Source organism: Acomys russatus, chromosome 22 (assembly GCF_903995435.1).
Source record: "Acomys russatus chromosome 22, mAcoRus1.1, whole genome shotgun sequence".
Taxonomy (NCBI): domain Eukaryota; kingdom Metazoa; phylum Chordata; class Mammalia; order Rodentia; family Muridae; genus Acomys; species Acomys russatus.
Window position 1 is genome coordinate 36,408,408 of NC_067158.1, and position 18,640 is coordinate 36,427,047.

Consider the following 18,640-nt stretch of genomic DNA (forward strand, 5'->3'; position numbering starts at 1 on the left):
CTTTATCTCTGCACGCCTTTTAGGCAGGTAGGTTTTGTGTCAAATTTTTTTTGTGGGTGGGTTGGTCTTCCCCTCCCTTTACTCTGAGTCTTGTCTAGTTAGAGGATGTCCTCTTTAGTCTCCATGGCCCCTGCTACTAGGAGTCTCAGCTAGATTCCTCCTCATATTCTTTTAGAGGCCTATTCTGAATTAGGTCTTCAGCTTGTCACAGAGATGCCCATATCCACAGTTTTCTTTGCTCTACAGGCCTTCTGGTTGTTGCTCACCCCCACCCCACTCTACCCAGGCCTGATCTCTACTCTTATTTCTCTCTGAGCTTTCTTTTCTACTTTGTTCTCTCTCTTCAACCACTACCTGTGTCTATTCTGTTTTCGCTTCTGAGTGAGATTTAAACATCCTCCCTTGGGTCATTGTTACTTATCCTCTTTGGGTCTATGAAGTGTAGTATGTTTATCCTAAATGGCTAAAATCCTCTTATAAGTGAGTACATACCATGTGTTTCTTTCTGGACCTGGGTTACATCACCCATGATGATCATTTCTAGTTCCATCCATTTTGAATTGATTTTCAATAGGACTAATCAAGAGTGCTTTGAAGAAGCCTTTATTCCAACTCTGCAAACACTGTCCAATGCCCCGGCATCATCTCCTTTAGCTGAAGTAGATGTCACAAATGTTGCTGAGTTGTTTGTTGATCTGACAAGACCAAGTGGATTAAATCCTCAGGCAAAGATTTCCCAAGATTATCAGGTATGTATGGTAGTCTGTGGGTAGCAAGTATAACTAGTAAAGATCATTTTTGTTTGATTAAAGAATCTCTGTCTTGGGTTCTTTGAAATCAAGATGAACTACATTTGTATTTTGAGCATTTTGTTTTTCTGGTATATAAGACAGTTCTGGGAGTGAAGGGAACAATGGGGAAATGTGGAGAAATCATGAAAACAGAAGAAATCACTGCAAATGTTTTGCAATCTAGAAGTTACTAAAATTTCATCATTTCTATGATCTTTCTCCCCACTTCACAAGTAATGACCTGTTATCTGGGACTCACTACGTTTACAAATGTTGGCTTGTTATGCTGTTAGTATAGAGGAGGACAATTTATTTTATTTTATTTTATTTCGTTTTTTCGAGACAGGGTTTCCCTGTGTAGCTTTGGCTGTCCTAGACTCACTTTGTAGACCAGGCTGGCCTCGAACTCACAGCGGTCTACCTACCTCTGCCTTCCGGGTGCTGGGATTAAAGACGTGTGACACCACGCCTGGCTGAGGAGGATAACTTAAAGCAAGAGTTTATCTCAAACTTATTTTTGTTCTTAAGTGAAATGCATACATCAGCTGCAGACTCATCTACAAATTATGATTAAACTGGATTTAAAATCCTTTAATGACATTTGGTTAAACATTTAGAAATTTGATGTTAATGATTTCAGATGCCAACTGCGAGTTGAGAGTTTTGTTCTGCTTGTACATTTATTTGCTAGTTAGTGATTGCTTGAGTCACAACATTATATGTTATTGGGAAGATTATATTATTAAGGATATTAAGCAAAATATGTTAAGGAACAGTGTGATGAGCTATCAAGTTCTTTTAAACCTCAGAAAAGTATAAAATTTGTTATAGGAACAATGTATGGATCATTAGTTTTATTTGCATTACTGGGAATTAAGTCTGCCATCCTGCAGGAGCTAAATGACTGTTTTATTGCTGAACTATATCCCCAGCCCTCTTTTTACTTATTATTTTAAGACAGGGTGCTCAGACAGGCCTTGAATTTGTATTTCTATGGCCTCAGCCTCCGAGGTAGTTAGGATTATAGTGTGCTATTAGACCTGGCTGCATTAGTTGAGTTGTAAAAATTCACTTGGGATTTAAAAAGTTGTTTGAGTAGAAAGAAACGATATATGAATAAAGATAAGAAATGTAGATGATTATGCAAAGGCTGGTATTGGCCCTATTTGCAGTGTATATGTAGGATTTAGTATTGAATGAGAAGATTTATTTAATGGTCACTGATGGCTATATGAGGTGAATTGGTGATAAGATTTGGAGAAAGCTTGAAAGGCACAAGAGATAGTGAAATCCAAGAAAAGTCTACAGTGTTAAGTGAGTAACAGGCTTCATAGAATTTTTTTGGAGAATGAGAAAAGTAGATTGGAACATGGGCTGGATTGAATTGGCATGAAAATAGGAATTTCAGTTGATTATACAAGGAGTCTAGAAGTGTGATGTTCTTTGAATTGCTCAAAATTGAAATAAGCTGCATTGTGGTACCTATACATTGGTTGGATAGTTACCTTTGCAAGGAGTGGTGTGAGTTTGGAAAAGGCTCACTTTGATCAGCCTAGATCATTTCAATAACTAGATGATACTTCAGTCCTACAGGGGTGGACCTGCTCCTTGTAATCAAGGAAGGAGCTTCTTTTGGAGGCAGGGAGATGTAAACTTAGGCTTAAACATTATGCGAATAAGACAAGATAGCTGGAAATATTTATTGTTTGATATATAGAACTGTATTGTCGTGAAAGCACTTTCATTTCATAGAGCTGTTTCTTTTACTTTTTTAGGCTTTATCTGTACATGACAACTTGGCTATAAAAATTTGTAATGAGATCTTAACAAGTCCATGCTCACCAGAAAACCGGGTTTATACAAAAGCTTTAAGTTCCATAGAACTCAGTAGCAATGTCACAAAAGATCTCCTGCTTCTATTAGATGAGATTCTGGAGGTAAAGTAGTTTTTAATACTCTTGAGTATTTTCTGTTCATATATATAAAGGATAGATGTATTAAGTAATATGTTATGTATTTTGTATGTTCATCTGAAGTAACTGTTTCTTTCACGAATTTTATATAATTTAAGAATGTTTTCAAACAACTTGATATTGGCATATGACATTTGAAAGATCAGATAACTTACTTTACACCACCAACCCCACAGCAAGTAACTGATAGGATATGTCTGAGAGCTTTGGAGAAGATCAAGATTCATTTAGGAAAAGGAAGTAAAGAATTTGACCAAGCTGTGGTAGCACAGGATGTCAACACAACTACAGATGTTCTTCAGAATGAAAATGGTAATTACAGACTGACCTGAATATTTGTAAAATTATGTTTTTCATTTCATTCTAGAATAAGATTTTTGTTTGATTGAATTTCAGAAATGAAAATCTTTTTCTTATTAATATTCTTCAAAAAGCTATTATTCATGGTGTTTATTCTACCTTTCAATTTGTTTGAGTACATTTCTTACTAACCATCTTCTTGGGAGCTTCATTTTGTAGTAGTCACACTTTTGGGATTGTGATTTATTATAACCTAATATAGGTTACAATATTTAATAGGCCTTTTTTTCTGTTTGTTTTATGAAAGATAAAAAGACCATTTTAAAAAGACTGTCTCTTGTTTGTATTCTTGTATGATGTCCATGTATAGAAGAATATATGACTCCTCAGAAGGATGTACAAGGAACTCCAGCCCCCAAATCTACACAACGAAAGACTACCAGAGGTAATGTGTGGATTGACTGCATCTTAAAGCACAATTGTTTTCAAGTTAAAATACTACCTTCTCAAGCTCTTTACTTTTTTAGGAATAAAATTTGAAAGTCTTAGGTACGCAATTTTATTTCACTTCCTTCAGTTGGTGGAAATTCCTATGTTTTCTGAAGACTATGAGGTCATTGTTGCTCCATATGCTTTTGAATAGAAAATATACAAAAATTATACAAAAAAGGACTCTTTGGAGCTAAATGAAGAACAGGTTAAATTGCCAGGCAATGGGTATATACTTTTAACCCTTACACTTGGGAGGTAGAAGCAGGCAGATCTCTGTATATTCAAGGCCAGCCTGGTCTACAGAATGTGTTCTTGGACAGCTATGGATATGTAGAGAGTCCTGTATTAGAAAACCAAAAAAACCAAAAAACAAAAAAAAGTTAAATAATAGTTCTATATTCTTATTACTAGTATTACTATTTCGTGTATGTGTGCATGAGCATTTTTCCACTCCTAGAAATCTTTGCTTTTCTTCTTATTTCCATTTCCTCATCCAATTTCATTTTTTCCCAACTAAGTTTCCCAAGGGGGTATCCAACAGTAGAGTATTTGTTAGAATAAATACATGTTTACTAGTAGGGGACCACTTTGAAAAATATCTGAAATTCAAGGCCTTTTTACTTGTTTTTATTAATTCCTTATTACAAAAGCAATGCATGCTTATTACAGAAGAAGAAGAAAGTACATCCAGGCAGACCTACCATCAAGAACACTAATATTCCCACCCATGAGCCAAACATGATTTTAATTATTGAAAATAGTTTTATGGCTCTGTTCTAAGTATATTTAATCTTTTCTAGAATAAAATCTGGCCATAATTTTGTTTCATAACAAACCAATTATTTAAACACCAATTACTGGATATTGTTCCAAATTAGTTCCATATTCTTGCATGTTTTCTTGCGGATAAATACATTATTGAAAGCAAACAAATAAAATATGAGTGGGAAATATATAACAATGAATAGAGTATACAGTTTTCAAATAAATTGTTAAATGAACAATTGATTTTGATCAGATTATCTTTAGTTACAGAATAAAGTATAGGAATTCCACTTTTTAAAAATAGTCCAAACTTCATGTATACATGCTACATTTTATTTCTTATAAATGAGGAACATTGCAGGCAAAATTTATTATGTCTCCTTTTTTCATAATAGGTTCTCATATATCCTCAGCTAGCTTCAAACTCATTATTTTGACCTTGAACTTCTGATTACAGGCTGGGAATAGGTGTTGGATTATCACATTCCATTTTACATGGCTGATCACACCAGGATTTGTACCTGCTAGGCAAGCACTTCACCCACTGAGCACAGGCCCTAGACCTTACTTTTCAACCTTGTAAAATATAACCAGTAGATAAAGGTTCTATTTTTATTTTTAACATTGAATTATATTTAAGAACGTATTTGAATTTGCTGTGTATAAGTTTAAGTATTTTACAAGTAAACTGTATTTTGCTGTTTAAATTTCATTTGAAGCCAGGCATGATATGTCAGACTACAATAACAGTTGCTCTGGAGGCTGTGAGGATAGCTTCAGCCCATCAGTTTGAGACCTGTCTAGCTAGGCAACATAGTGCTTCAAAGATAAAAGTATATAATAAATAAAAATACAGTTCCACTCAGGAACTGTTCATTGGCTGAACTTGCCTTTGTAATCCTTTTGTTTTTTCCATATATGCTGTACCCCCATTTTTAAGAGAAAATTGTTACATAGGTGTGTGATCATTCATGTGTACACAAGTGTATGTGTGTGGAGGCTAGGGGACAACCTTGGTGTTGCTCCTTAGTCACAGCCTACTTGTATTTGAGACAAGAGTTCCTCACTGGTCTGGAACTCTCCAAGTATGCTAGATTATATGGCTACCAAGGGATCTTGGCAGAGCCCTAGCATCTGCCTGTCTCTGCCTTCCCAATGCTAAGATTATAAGACTGTTATTTGGGTTCTGGCATTTAAACTTTCAGTCCTCATCTTTAACAAAGCCAGCACTTTACCAACTGAGCTATCACACCCAGCCTGAGATGTATTTGTCACCACATGTGGTGAGCTAAAATTTGTCTCTTTGTCACATATTTGTAGTGCTCATTCAAAGAAATTTACAAGAATTTTAGTCCCCTGCCCTCCCCACAAGGTGTATTCAGAACATCACAGTGGCTGGGAATAAGGAAATATGTTGATGAAGATTATTGTGCTGAAAATAAAAGATTTAGATAGCCTGAGAACTAGATTTAGAAACAAAACCATTAAAAATTTTGCCAATAAATTATACTATCTTTAAGGTCGTAGAAAAGCACCAGTTTCATCTAAGACCAACAGGAGATGCCAGACTGCTGAGACTGACTCTGAAAGGTATGCCATGTGTTTCTATAAGATACAGAAGATGCCAGTCACTTTCATTTTTCTCAGAAGTAGCAAATTGTAATTTTCCTGTGAGAAAAATCTGGTATATTACAAGATAGTAAAAGCTATAAATATCTATGGCCTTGGTAAATAGTCTAAAACTATCTAACAAGAACATTTGACTTATGAAGATGTGTGTATTTTCACTAGTTGGCATCAGTGTAGTCTCAATTTCTATGTATTCTCTTTATCTGACCTTGAATATGTGACTCTTACCTTGACTTAGATAACATTTGGATCTTTTACTTACAGTTCTTCTTATAACTTTAATATAGTAGTTTTGTGTATAGTGTTTATTTTCAGTCACTATCAAGCTATGGTTGAGACTGAAAAGTTTGTAGCTGTCTTGAACTTGCTTATTCACTGGTCTTGGATCGTGCATATTTTCTTAGATTAAATTTTGGTTAAAGTGCTTTTGAGGGTCTTAATGTTTTAGTAATTTACTAAGTTAAGAGAACATGGTACTGTTTTTTTCACTTGAATTCCAAAAACCCTCTTTAGGATAATTGTTGTGGTCCCTAAATAATTATTAGGTTCACTGTAAAAGCTTGATGTTTTGCTTCTTTTCCTATATAATACCAGGTTTTACTCATGGACGCAAAATTACCATATTAGCTAGGTTTTGTGTGATTCACTTGGCAGGACAGCCATCCAGCTAGTGTATTTTGGTTTTTGCTTGAGATTTTAGTTTAAAGCTTAGTTAAAAGAATTAGGCTATCAATTATACACTATTAGAATGTCAGAAATCAAAAGTTTTATTTATAAATTTTCTGATTTTTAAAGCTTATATGTAAATGAATGTTTTCAACATCTGTTTAGTGATCATGATGCTCCAGCACCACCATCGGAAATGAAGATGAGATTACCCAGACGAGCCAAAACAGCTGCGCTAGAGAGAAATAAACTTAACTTCTCACAGTCTTAATGAAGATCCAAGTTAAGAAAGCTGATAGGATGGAGTCCATTGAAGTTGTGCTTATTTCTTTGCTTTAATAGTTATTATGATAAAATCAGAAATCCTGCTATGCTTCTGGAAACATGGAAGGAGGCCATGGATCCAGATTTGTTTCTATTAGAATGGTACCTGCTTTTAAACAGGCTTCCTAGTGAACCTGATGACTCTTAAGACATTTTGGAAAGATTTATGATTAGCCCAGTAGCTTGTATTTGAGAAGCTTAGAGTAGATGTAACATAGGTGAATATGTCAGACACCAAACAAATGGCATTTGAAGAGTGAAGTTCTTATAGCTATACAGAAAACTGTGTATTACCCTTGACTGGTATAATGAACAAAAGCATTCCTTATTTACATTAAACAATGGCTTTGCAAATTATATCATTCTTATAATGGGTATTTATTTTGTAACTCTACCTCAATGAATAATTTCTCTTTCTAAATCTTTCCATATAGAAACACTTGTTTATGAATGTTTCTGGATTAGGGAGGTGTCCACAAACACATTAATCATGAAGGTAGATTGGGTCTTGGCACATCAAAATATATTCTACTTTGAATAATAAACAATACAAATGGGAAATGAAAGTTATAACAAGTCATCTTTATGTACTGATTCATGAGCACAATGTTTACACTGTTAATTTCAGGTATCTTTTGAAAATGTCACTATTATAAAACAAAGGTTTTGAAACTTAAATTGTATAAAAGTAGTCATTTTTCTTTTTGCCATACCCAAAGAAACACCTTTTATTATTCCTAATGATGAGCTTTTGCTTTATTTTGGATAAAAATGTCCTAACATGAATTTTTATTAATTGTGCTTCTTTAAATTTATTTACTGGAGGCCATTTATTTCAGCTGGTGTTCTGAGATGGAATGAAGGTGATATTGTTCGTTTTTTAGAACCAAAAGGCTTTTCTATATACATAATATGTGCTTTATAGAACTCAGAAAAGGAGTTAAAGTTACAAAACAAGAATGCGTATTAAGCAAAAGAAAAAGGCAGATATGGTAATGATATAAACCAATGAAAAACACTGTTGTTCTTTATCTCTTGGCTCTGTGTCTTTTCCTGTGCTTCATGTTCCTTATTGTTATAGTTCTTGTTAAATCCCTGTCTTAAAATAAATTTGTGGGAAATAAAAAGTAAGCAGGACTAAAATGGTAAATAGCACGATTTAAGGGACAGCCTTTAGGAATGAACTGTGATCACTTATACATATACAGAGTATCCAAAAGGAAAGAAGCTATGATCACGTAGACACTGTACCAAAGCTTGCTTTTCTCCTGACATAGGAAAGCCAACTTTTAAACACCAAACCATTAGTCTTACTACTCAAATTTTAGGCAGTGGCTATGGCTGCAGATGTACTTCGCATCATTAGCAATAGTTAAGGAATATTGTCCTGCTTCTACAGGACACCTCTGTAAGCTTTGGAACAAACTCCTAAAATACAATAAAACCAATAAATATAAAGACACCATTTTTCTTTTCATTTAAAATTGTTAACTTAAAACACTGTTCTTATTTATCATTGAGGCACAAATTTGCTGAGGAGTAAACATGCAATTGTGCCATTGCTCTTATAGCCCACAAATGAGGGTTAAAATCCAGAAAGAGATAACCCAGTTTTTTGTTTGTTTTTTATGAATGAAAGCATGCTATTTGATAAGCTAATCAACCTTTTCTATACATATATAACTTTAGAAGAGAGATGCTTCCAAATGATACCTTTGCCTTTCCCAGTTTGCTTCGAGGTAGTTAGTATCCACCTGTTACACAACTGTTCACGGGTTAGGTCATTATCACACACCTTTACAATACTAGCTTTCTAAATTACAGAATTCATTATATGTGAAAACTGCACAGAAATAGAACTGGGCAAGTACATATTTAAACTGAGGGCATTAAAAAATTCACCAATAAAAAGAGAACATCAATATCTTTTTGTTGTAAAACTCCAATGGTCTTGTTTAATGTATGTAAAAACCAGAATTATAATAAAAGTGATTAATGTTAATGACTTAATACAAAGACAGATCACAGGACTAGAAATATTTTAGTATCAATTGGTTTCATGAGAAAGAATATTGACATACAAAATAAAGGTAGTGCAAAGACTGCAGACTATTTTTCTTCATTTTTGAGATTTTGGTTATGAACTGTACAGCTTGCTAGAGATGCTGTTGTTAGATTCCATTCAACAGGATGGTTAAGGCACATCTTAATGGGGCTCAGTGGGCAGGTTGCTGTGTTCCCATCAGACAAATCCACTTTCTCATCAGTTGTCATTTGTAGCATGCTGAAAAAAAAAAAAAGTGTAAGACATTTTAAGATTAAATTTCCAATTGCCAACCTTGTAGCAGAAAATTTTGGAATATTGTTTGCACCCTAAAGCAAGTAAGGAAAGTATTCATCATCCTGACAGTACGAGTTCTATATGCTACCTTAGTGAATTGAGTGTGATGAACTATGCCATGGTTAAGTATGCCGTGAGGAGGTTTTCACTCAGATACCCCAATACAAAAGCCACCAATCACTGCAGTCTATTAGTTTATATAAGAAAGCCACTTAACTGATGAGGGATCAACCCTTTAGCATCAGAACTACTTTTGAGGAAATGAACATTTCAAAATTCCTGCTGTGTTTTAAGCTCATTCACATGCAATGAATAATCATTTTAATTTCACAGATAACGCACAAGGTTGTATATTTACAATGATAAATGGAGTTTCTGAATGTGATACTGTAACTGGTGTGGAACTAGAAGTATAACCTTTTCTCTTCCCTTGCTCTGTTAGCTTTCTAGTGGACTCATGATCATTAGGAATAGACCCCCCCCCCCCAAACAAAAAAAAGTCAGGGGCTGTTTTGGTAGAAGAGTGTTGAGTTGTCCATTGTATTTTCTCTGGTAGCCACTTTAACACAGGGTACTCAGTATCCTGCTTGCCTGTTACATAGAACTCCTTTTTTTCCTTTCTTTGCCCTTCCTTCCTTCCTTTTACATAATGCTTTGGACTTATGACATTGGTCTGATGTCTTCCATGTGGTTTTTCTCTAATGCATGACTTGAAAGTCAAGTCAGTTCTTGAAAGACTGTTGTGTTAGTTTACATGCTCATAGTCCCATTTGCTCCCAAATGTCATCATTCAGGTAACCTTGCCCTCCATCCACTCTGCTTAAACAGACTTTTTCACGTTTCAAGGTCTTACCCAAATCTCACATCTCAGAAGCTGTTTTCATACTTAGTAAAATAATGGCTAAATTTTAATTGGTTCTCCACTATTGTTATATGTCTAATATCTTCCTATAGATCTTAAGATTGTTGTACTTAACTCTGGAGATAGAGCGATGCTGAATATGTGGCAGGTGCTCAGCAAAAATGGAAATAATGAAATGTCCGGAATAATCCAGCTCCTTAGATTTATACAGACTTGAGTCCAAAACGTTATTCCATCTTATGGGTCATACCTACTCGTAGGTTCAGACTCTGTTCATAAGCTTGATCAACACTAACTCATTTGACCAGAACTGTTATTTTAGATCTTCTAGACGTCATCCCACTTAAAGCTTTTGCCAATTATGTATATATGATTCTTCCTATTGGCCAAGAGAATATTGAGATGTCTTGATGTAAGTGACTTGATAGAGCTGGTCAGTGGCACATTCAGATTCCTGTAACCTATTTATGACTTCTTCTGTACAAGTAACACCTATTTAGGAAACCAAATCTGCTATAGCATGTTTTAACAACACTGGCAATCTCAGTGTTTTTTGTTTTTTGTTTTTTTTTCCTCCAGGCACAAGCCTTTTGTACTAAATGCATAGATTCAATCTATATAATTAGATATTATGCAAAACAACAAACTATAAGTCATAAAATATATTAAGCAAAAGCAAAACCAGATGTAATTAGTAAATATGAATATATTTAATTTCTTGCTTGATAAAAGGCAACTCTAAATGATTTATCAGAAATCTTCAATTTTGAAAAAAAATTGGTTTATTGTTAGACTGAGGTACTTGAGTATTTCTTTTTTAATTTAGTGGTGGTTTTCTTACTATAAGGATTGTTACTAATTTTAAGAAAGAAAAAAATGGTACATTATTACCTGTAATTTTATTTTGTTTAAATTTGTGTGTGTGTGTGTGTTCTGTTTGTGGGTCTTTGCATATGAGTGCATTGAATGTAAGTGTAGTTCTTTCAGAAGACATTATTAGATCCTTTGGAAATAGTGACAGGCCTTTGTGAGCTGCCTGACTTGCATGTGGGCCTTAAATTTGGGTCCTCTGTGAGAATAATATATGCCCTTAACTGCTGAACCATCTCCTTAGCTACAAGAACCGCTTGTTTTAGAGGGTTGTGTTTTCTGTTTTGTTGTGGTACTGGGTGGGGATTGAACTTAAGATATCACATGTGTGGCAAGTGATCTATGTGAGTGAGTGGCAAGTGCCAGTGAGTAAACTAATAGTGACTTTAAAACAACTATTTAATACACACCTTCCTGAGAACTTAAGCTATGAAAATATGTCAATGAAAATGGGTTGGCAGCTAAACATTTCAAGTATAAAGTTAAAAAGAAAACAAATCATGGTTATAAGTTTTGTTTCACTTGCCATTTGTTTGACAATGATGTATTTATCTGAGGAAAGTAATATTTTCACAACTACATTATTCTTTTCAATATTTTAAGGAAGTTTTTTAAAGTTAATTTTCTAAAGTCTTATTGCTATAGAGTGCACAAAACTATGTATGCGAAGAATATACAATAAGTAAACTCTTTACTCTTATTACTATTAATGTACATACTAATAAATTTAATCCACATATATACTTAAACGACTACAAAGTTGTGAACATCCTAATTGTCAATCCTTGGCCTTATAAAGGCAAAATTATCCTTCAGTCTATTTTAATGTATGAGAACATTGACACCTTATCAACTTCAGCTTAAGCGAGGAATTTAAAATGCTTTTAAAAATACAGAGCTATATATCAGTTAAAATATGTAGCACCAAATATTCCAGTCAAAGGAAGAAGCTGGAGGAGGAGGAGGTTTCTTCTCTCAAAGCAGGATCCTAAATGGAAGCGAGGGTAGACTGAGACACAGGCACTCTAAAGTGGTTAGACATCTCAAGGTGGTTTCAGTATTAGTCATTTCATGGGTCCCAAGATAGTTTATAGAGTATGTATGTACATTTGTAATTTTTTCTGGGGATCACTGTAATTATTGATAATTCTAATTGTAAGGATAAAGAAAATTTAGTATAACTAAGTTAATTTAGTCTTGCTCATTACTAGAGCTGTGGTGTCATATAGACAGTAAATTGCAATGTTATGTGACAGGCTCATAGTAAGCTTTATTGTTAGCTATCCAATGTACAAAGAAATAGTACATTTTGGTGTGATCTATATGTCTGAAAATATCATTTATAGAACAGTTGCTACAGACCAGGCTAGTCCTGTAGGAAAAGTCTTCATTATCTCATTCAATTCCAGTCACCATACACTAAGCCTATCTTAGTCATAACTCTGCCATGATTCTCTCATGTTAATAGCTGCTATTTTGTTCTATCAAGTATGAGAGGTACAGGTTTATCAGGCAGCAATAGCTCCATATGAGAGACATGTTAAGTACATGAAGCTTTCTTGTAGGAACAAGTAAATAAAAAGCTTGAATCACACTCTTCAGTTCTGTAAAGTGGGGAGAATGTTAGGGCATAGACATGGGATCCATACCTCTCTCTTTAAAGGGTGAGGTCATGGTATACACAGAAAAGCTGGGGATTTCTGTACAGGCTTTGGATTGTGTAGTGACTGTAATGTGCCTGACACCACCAAATTTGAGCTGGACAATTGAATTCCAGACAGTTGAATAATTTCTTTGCTCTAAAAATGATACAAATAAGCTAAATACTTAAATGGCCATGATTGAGTCTGTAGCCTTATGTCTCCATCAATCTACCCAAATCCAAGGTTGTCAAGATGTGTAGTTAACCACGTGAAGGATTTTGGGGTGCTGGAGTATGATTTTGATAGTTACTACAAAGGAAAGCTTTTCCATCCCATGAGGAGCAAGCACATGCTCACCAGCAGGTCTATATGGTGACTGCAAAAACCTTAACCAAGGTTCATCTGGTGTATTATGAATATCAAACTTATGGTGTCTGCCAACAGAGCTTCGTAAGAACACAGGGAGAGAAGGCATTCATGACTTCCTACCAGAAAACTATACAATATGTTAGGAAGGACAAGAGAAGCCAATGCCAGCTGAGTGGGAAGGCTAGGGGAGGATACATTGGAAATCAGTCTTGGAGGATGAAGATCTTAGAATAAAGGTTTTAGAGCCCCAGTTCTGATCCCACACTCCGCAAGTAGTCTTTCATCTTTACACTTAATGATAATGGAATGATTAAGTGTATTTATGTCATACACAGAATGTATGTAGATTTTCTCAGTGACTTACTGTATATAGTATAACTCCTCAATGTGGGCTTAATGTTACACCTTTTAAAGTCAGAGGATGCAAGTGTTTTCACTGATGGTGAAATATGGTAGATTGGTGTGGTCTCTTTCTGTTAATGTCTTCAGGTAAGAAGGCTTAAACCTTGTGTGGAAGCAAAGGGGGAAATCCAGTGCAAGAGAGCCACAGATCTAAGCTGTTTACTCAGGACTGCCAGTGTGTCTATGACCATTAATTTGAGTATAGTCACTTGGTTGTCTTGGTTGGCATATTGAAAAAGATTATCGGGTTTCCTTTTCTTTAATGTCCTAATTTCAAGGACAAATTTCCAGTGAAATGGGACTGAGGAATTATAAAGCATGGGTAGTTAAGGCAGAAAATTTTATATTTATTTTTGACTTGTTTATAATCACTAATGTGATCATTTGGAAGAACGAGAAAACATGATAGGTAATAGCAAAGTCTTTGAAATTTACTAATTAAGGAGAATAATCCTTGATAAGAATTTTTTTTATGGTTCACCTAGAAGTTTGTGTGCTTGGTCATGAGTCTAACAGTTTTACAAAATGGTAAGATTCTTAGGAGGAAGGGACTAGTGGGAAGTGACCTAGTCATGATTGTTCTCTTGAAGACATTAATGCTTAGTCATGTGCAGTCCATATGGCTTTGTAGAAGGCAAGATTAGCTGTTTTAAAAGAATAGGCTTCCTGGTCTCAGGGTCTGTCTTCTTTCCTCTTCCCCCTTTAAAGTATATGTTAGTACCGTGCTCTTAAACCTTCAGAAACATGGGCTAAGTAGAAAACGCATTTCTTTAGAAAATACCCACCTTGAAGTATTGTTACAGAAACACAAATCAAGAATTTTAGTTTATGATTTATTCCAAGTTTTAGATCATATTAAAAATTTCAAATGTAACTGTGGCATGAAGCTTGTCATAGTAGTTAGTATACAATGTATATGCTTAATAACTGGTATATGATGTCAAAGTGTAATAATAGAATAGAAATTCACAAGGAATCTAGAACTACCAGTTATCTATCCTGCTAAGTGAACTAACAGACCCAGAAAGACAGATATTCATGTAATCTTATTGTCAAATTTTTGGATTTGTGTATTTAATTCAGAGTACCTGTAGGATTGGAGGAACTAGAAAAAGACTAGTGGTGGTAGTGGGGGGAGAAGGGCCTTAAAGAAGAGGGCCTAGTAGAACATAGGTGTTACCAAGAGAAAGATGGGAAGAGAAGCAGGGGAGTAGGTTAGAGGTGGTGGTGGGGAGGACACGTAATACTAAAGTTCTTTCAAAAGGACTATGGAAGCCTATTATAAGCACACATGCACATGTTCATATAAATTTAACTGGTGTTACCCTACATAGGGGTATGTTCTTAGAAACCATGACTGCCAAATAAAAAGTGCAGTGCCAGATGTGAGTTGCTTCCCTTCAAGCTGTTGCTAAGATGTGTCTTGGACAATACTTTCCCTTACTCCAAAACTATATAGGCTATTGCCATTGCTCTTGGCTGCCCACCAGAACTTGATGGTAAGACTATACTGCTAAAAACACCACACATTGGCCACAGGACATGGAGAAATCAACTTTGTACTGACCAGAAGGCTGGCTTGCTTTTACTGGAATACACTATGTAAGTCATGGGGTAGGGTGGGTGTGGGAGGTAGTTATTAACTGTTTTATCCAACTGTAAACCCCATACAGTAATGAGTGGTGTGGCAGGATATGTTATGGAGCTGCTGATTGGATTTAAGGCTTGCTCTGATGGTTTGATAGTGATTAAAACAGAAACCTGTAACTGGTTAAATGGCAAATAGCTGTCTATTGAGTGCTGAACCACAGATGGGACATTTATAACTTCTAAACCCTGCAGTGCTCAGGGGGCATCATGAAAGTGGAGGGGAAGCTGGGGAGGATCAGAGTCGGTGTCTTCTGGACATGACAAAACTGCCACTCACCAACTCACAGCAGCTGTGTTTTCCCATACAAGATTAAGGCTGTTAACACTAGCATGGAGGGGTAAGGGGTTCCTGAATCCGTACACATAACTGAGGACTGTTTGCTTCTGAGAGAAGCTTTCATTAAAGGTGTGACTCCTGATCAACTGTGCCCCATAATTAGCAGTACATAGCTCCCATAAATTAGACAATGTGCTAAAAAGGCTCTGGGAATGAAGTTTGGGTATTTAAAATAATACTAGCTTGAGGCTCTGCCATGACTTAGAATGTTTTTCATTCTGCTCCCATCTGTTTTCTCAGAAGTTATTAGTGATCCTAATATTGTCTCTTATGGCAAACTGAATGGCTCCACAGCTCAATTTCTTTACCTGTTCCTAAATTCACCCTTTTGCCCCATAACCAATCACTAGTGTGATTGCTGTCAAGTGGTTGCTGGCAGTGGTGATGGTAACTGAAAGTCTCATGGACCAGAGATGAGCCAGGTAATAGTGAGACAGTGAGGGAGCAAAACCAAAATCAACATTGGAGCTGTATTTGCCAACTAGACTCCTGAGTAAAGTAAATACTTGGGGTTGGGTGTTAGTGTAGAGGGATAGCAATGCTCTTGGGTATTTCGTAAAAGGATATCTTCTGTTAACTGGATCCTCGCCATAATGGTTGAGTCAGTGTACTTTTAACCCTGAACAAGATTTTACCACAACTCACGTACCTCCTTAACCCTTTAGATCTAGGTGCCCTAAATGAATAATCTTTTAATTGGTATCACCATCTCCTTATATCTGCAGTAAATTAAACCTATATGGCTTCAAGTACTTTTCACTTAATAAAACTAGTACTTCTTACACAAATCATTCCTGACCATCACACTGAAGGGCCCATCTTTAGGTCTCATCTTGTTTCCTTAGCACCTTTCAGTCTACCTCAGGGATAGGGCCTTTGGAAAGTAATTAAGATAGAGTTGTACAGAGTAGAGTCCTTTGAGGAAGAGATACCAGGGTTGTCTTTGTATTGTACGAGCACATGAGAAGGCTGCTAGCCTGTAAGTCAGAAAACAGTCACCAGAAACTAAACCCCGCTGGCCCTCATGGGCTTCTCAGCCTCCATAACTGAAAACAAATGACTTGTTTAAGCTCTAAGTTTGTGGTATTTGTGTCAACCTAAGCAGGCTAAGCTATGCCATCTTTTTCTCTGAGACAGTTTTAGGTCTTTGAGACCAGACACATATCTTTCTCACTGCAAGCCACCTTATCTGGAAAATAATGGTTGGGGCTTCTCAAAGGTGAATTTCAGGCTTTCTTTTCTTCTCTGCAAGTTCTCCTTCAGGGTCCCTGTTCATTGTTCTGTTGTGTTCGTAAGTGCTATGTTAACCCCCAGGGTCACAAATGATTTTCTCCCTCAACCCAAAGTTTCTCCCTAAAAATTGTATTCTTGTGTTCAGCATTCAACTCAGCTTACCACTGCTTCATGGTTCTATTTTTCCTCTTTCAATGAATACAAGCACAAGAAGAGTAGAGAGATCCTTGCTGTTTTGTTCAGCATTTCTTTCCAGCAGCGAGCACATAAAAACTGGACAAAAGCTTGTTGAAAGAATAAATTTGGGATATCTGCTTTGGCCGCAATAAAGTAATCGAAACCAGATTTCCCCTCTTGCTTTCAAACAACTTAAACCAAAAGTTAAAATATACAGGGTAGGGCAAGATGACAGATTCCTGGATGAAGACAAAGCTCTACAATTGGCTTGACAATCTGGCAGATTTCCAGGATCCATGATTGGGAGAGGAACCCTGGAGGCACTGGATACATTTGAGAATAAAGGAGCCAGTTGAGAGTTGCTGAGATAGTTTTGGGGACCAGAAATGAACAAACTAGTTGTATATACTCCAGAGCTATAATATGGCCTTCCAGGTCTTTAGACAATTGCTGACATGGAGGGCAGGACATGAATGTTTCCCAAGGCTGTGAGAAAGACCAGGTACAAGATTATGAAGCCTTGTAGGTATGGGTAATTTACATTCCCACCTATCAGACCTTGGGTCTTCTAAGAGTCACATGAGTGTTAAGATTGCTCAAATGGAGAATTTTCCCATCATGGTATTTAGGAGCCACATAATCTGTATTGTGAAGGGTCACCCTATGCCCTGTAAGATGTGCAGCAACACTCCTGGCCTCTACCTGCTAGATGGCTACAACACACTCTAAATGTGACAATAAAAATTGCCATTTGTGGAGCAAAATCATCACTCATTGAGTTCCACTGTTATAGACTAGCAGTTAACTCTTTTGTTTTATTTTGTTTTTTTTTGTAGAGTAATTTTATCCAGCAGCAACATGGATTCTCTGATCACATCCAAAGACCTAGATCTGTGTGACCCAGGTGGAATACAGACATACTCTTAGTACACACCTTTAATCCCAAACAGTGAAGGCAAAGTTAGTCTGTAGAAAGACGTACCCATGTTTGAAAGTGATGTCTAATTGGGGGTGGGCGGGGGTAGACAAAGTGACATATCAGAGAAAGATCTGAGAGAATGGTTCAGATAGGAAATGACCAACTTTCATGAGAAGAGACAGGAAAGAGGCAACATAAGAGCAGCAGAGAGTAGAGAAGACAACACAGTACAGTACAGAGTTCAGAGAAGAGTTGAGTTCCGCACAGCACAGTACAGGAAGTTTAGCACAGCTAAGTTCAAGGAGTTCAGAAGCAGAGCATTCGGGAGAAGCTGAGAGAAGCCAGTTTTAAATCAGCTCAGAGAGGAGTGTTGAGGCAGAACAGCTGAGTTCAGAAGACTGGAAAAGGTGAGCTTATTCAGCAGTATGCCTCCGAGACAACAATTACAACAGGAGAGTAAGTCTTTCACAGGTTTTCCTAGCAATGTTTATAACCAGACTTGAAAGGATCAAAGCATGTAAAGTACCATGAAAAACCCATCACAAAACAACATAAAACTCACAATGACTTAATATTTCACACAAGTTAGTTGGGATAAAAAGAGGAACTTATGGCTCCTAACTACAAAAATTCAGTTTACAGTCATAGATGAGTAACATTATAAAATAGCACAAAAGGAGGTCAATACAGGTATTGAAAATATACGTTCTGTAAGTTCAAAAGGTTGGGAGCGGTGGGAAATGATGAGCACAGAAAGTCTGAACTGGAGGTGATGGGCATAATCTGTGAAATGGGAAACATTCTGGGTGGTACTGACAACAGACTAGACAGTTAACTAACAACTGTCAATGAGAGAGAAGATATATGAATAATACTATCCGCAAAAAATTGCAGTGA

General features: G+C 36.1%; 2 protein-coding genes across 3 annotated transcripts in view; one reads left to right on the forward strand and one right to left on the reverse strand.

The window, feature by feature from the left end:
• Window positions 1-8,213, forward strand: part of Ncapg (non-SMC condensin I complex subunit G) — a 33,160-nt gene extending 24,947 nt beyond the window's left edge. The window contains 7 exon segments of the mRNA XM_051164999.1: window positions 575-749; window positions 2,567-2,728; window positions 2,941-3,076; window positions 3,435-3,509; window positions 5,842-5,911; window positions 6,782-6,880; window positions 6,882-8,213. Of these exon segments, the coding sequence (XP_051020956.1) occupies window positions 575-749; window positions 2,567-2,728; window positions 2,941-3,076; window positions 3,435-3,509; window positions 5,842-5,911; window positions 6,782-6,880; window positions 6,882-6,903 (739 nt within the window). The 3' untranslated portion in view covers window positions 6,904-8,213.
• Window positions 8,214-8,251: 38 nt separating this feature from the next.
• Window positions 8,252-18,640, reverse strand: part of Lcorl (ligand dependent nuclear receptor corepressor like) — a 154,576-nt gene continuing 144,187 nt past the window's right edge. The window contains exon 7 of one of the 2 annotated variants that reach the window (XM_051164985.1): window positions 8,252-9,224. In XM_051164985.1, coding sequence (XP_051020942.1) covers window positions 9,050-9,224 — 175 coding nt within the window. In that variant the 3' untranslated portion in view covers window positions 8,252-9,049. The remainder of the gene's footprint in view (window positions 9,225-18,640) is intronic. The other variant, XM_051164979.1, reaches the window with a different exon arrangement.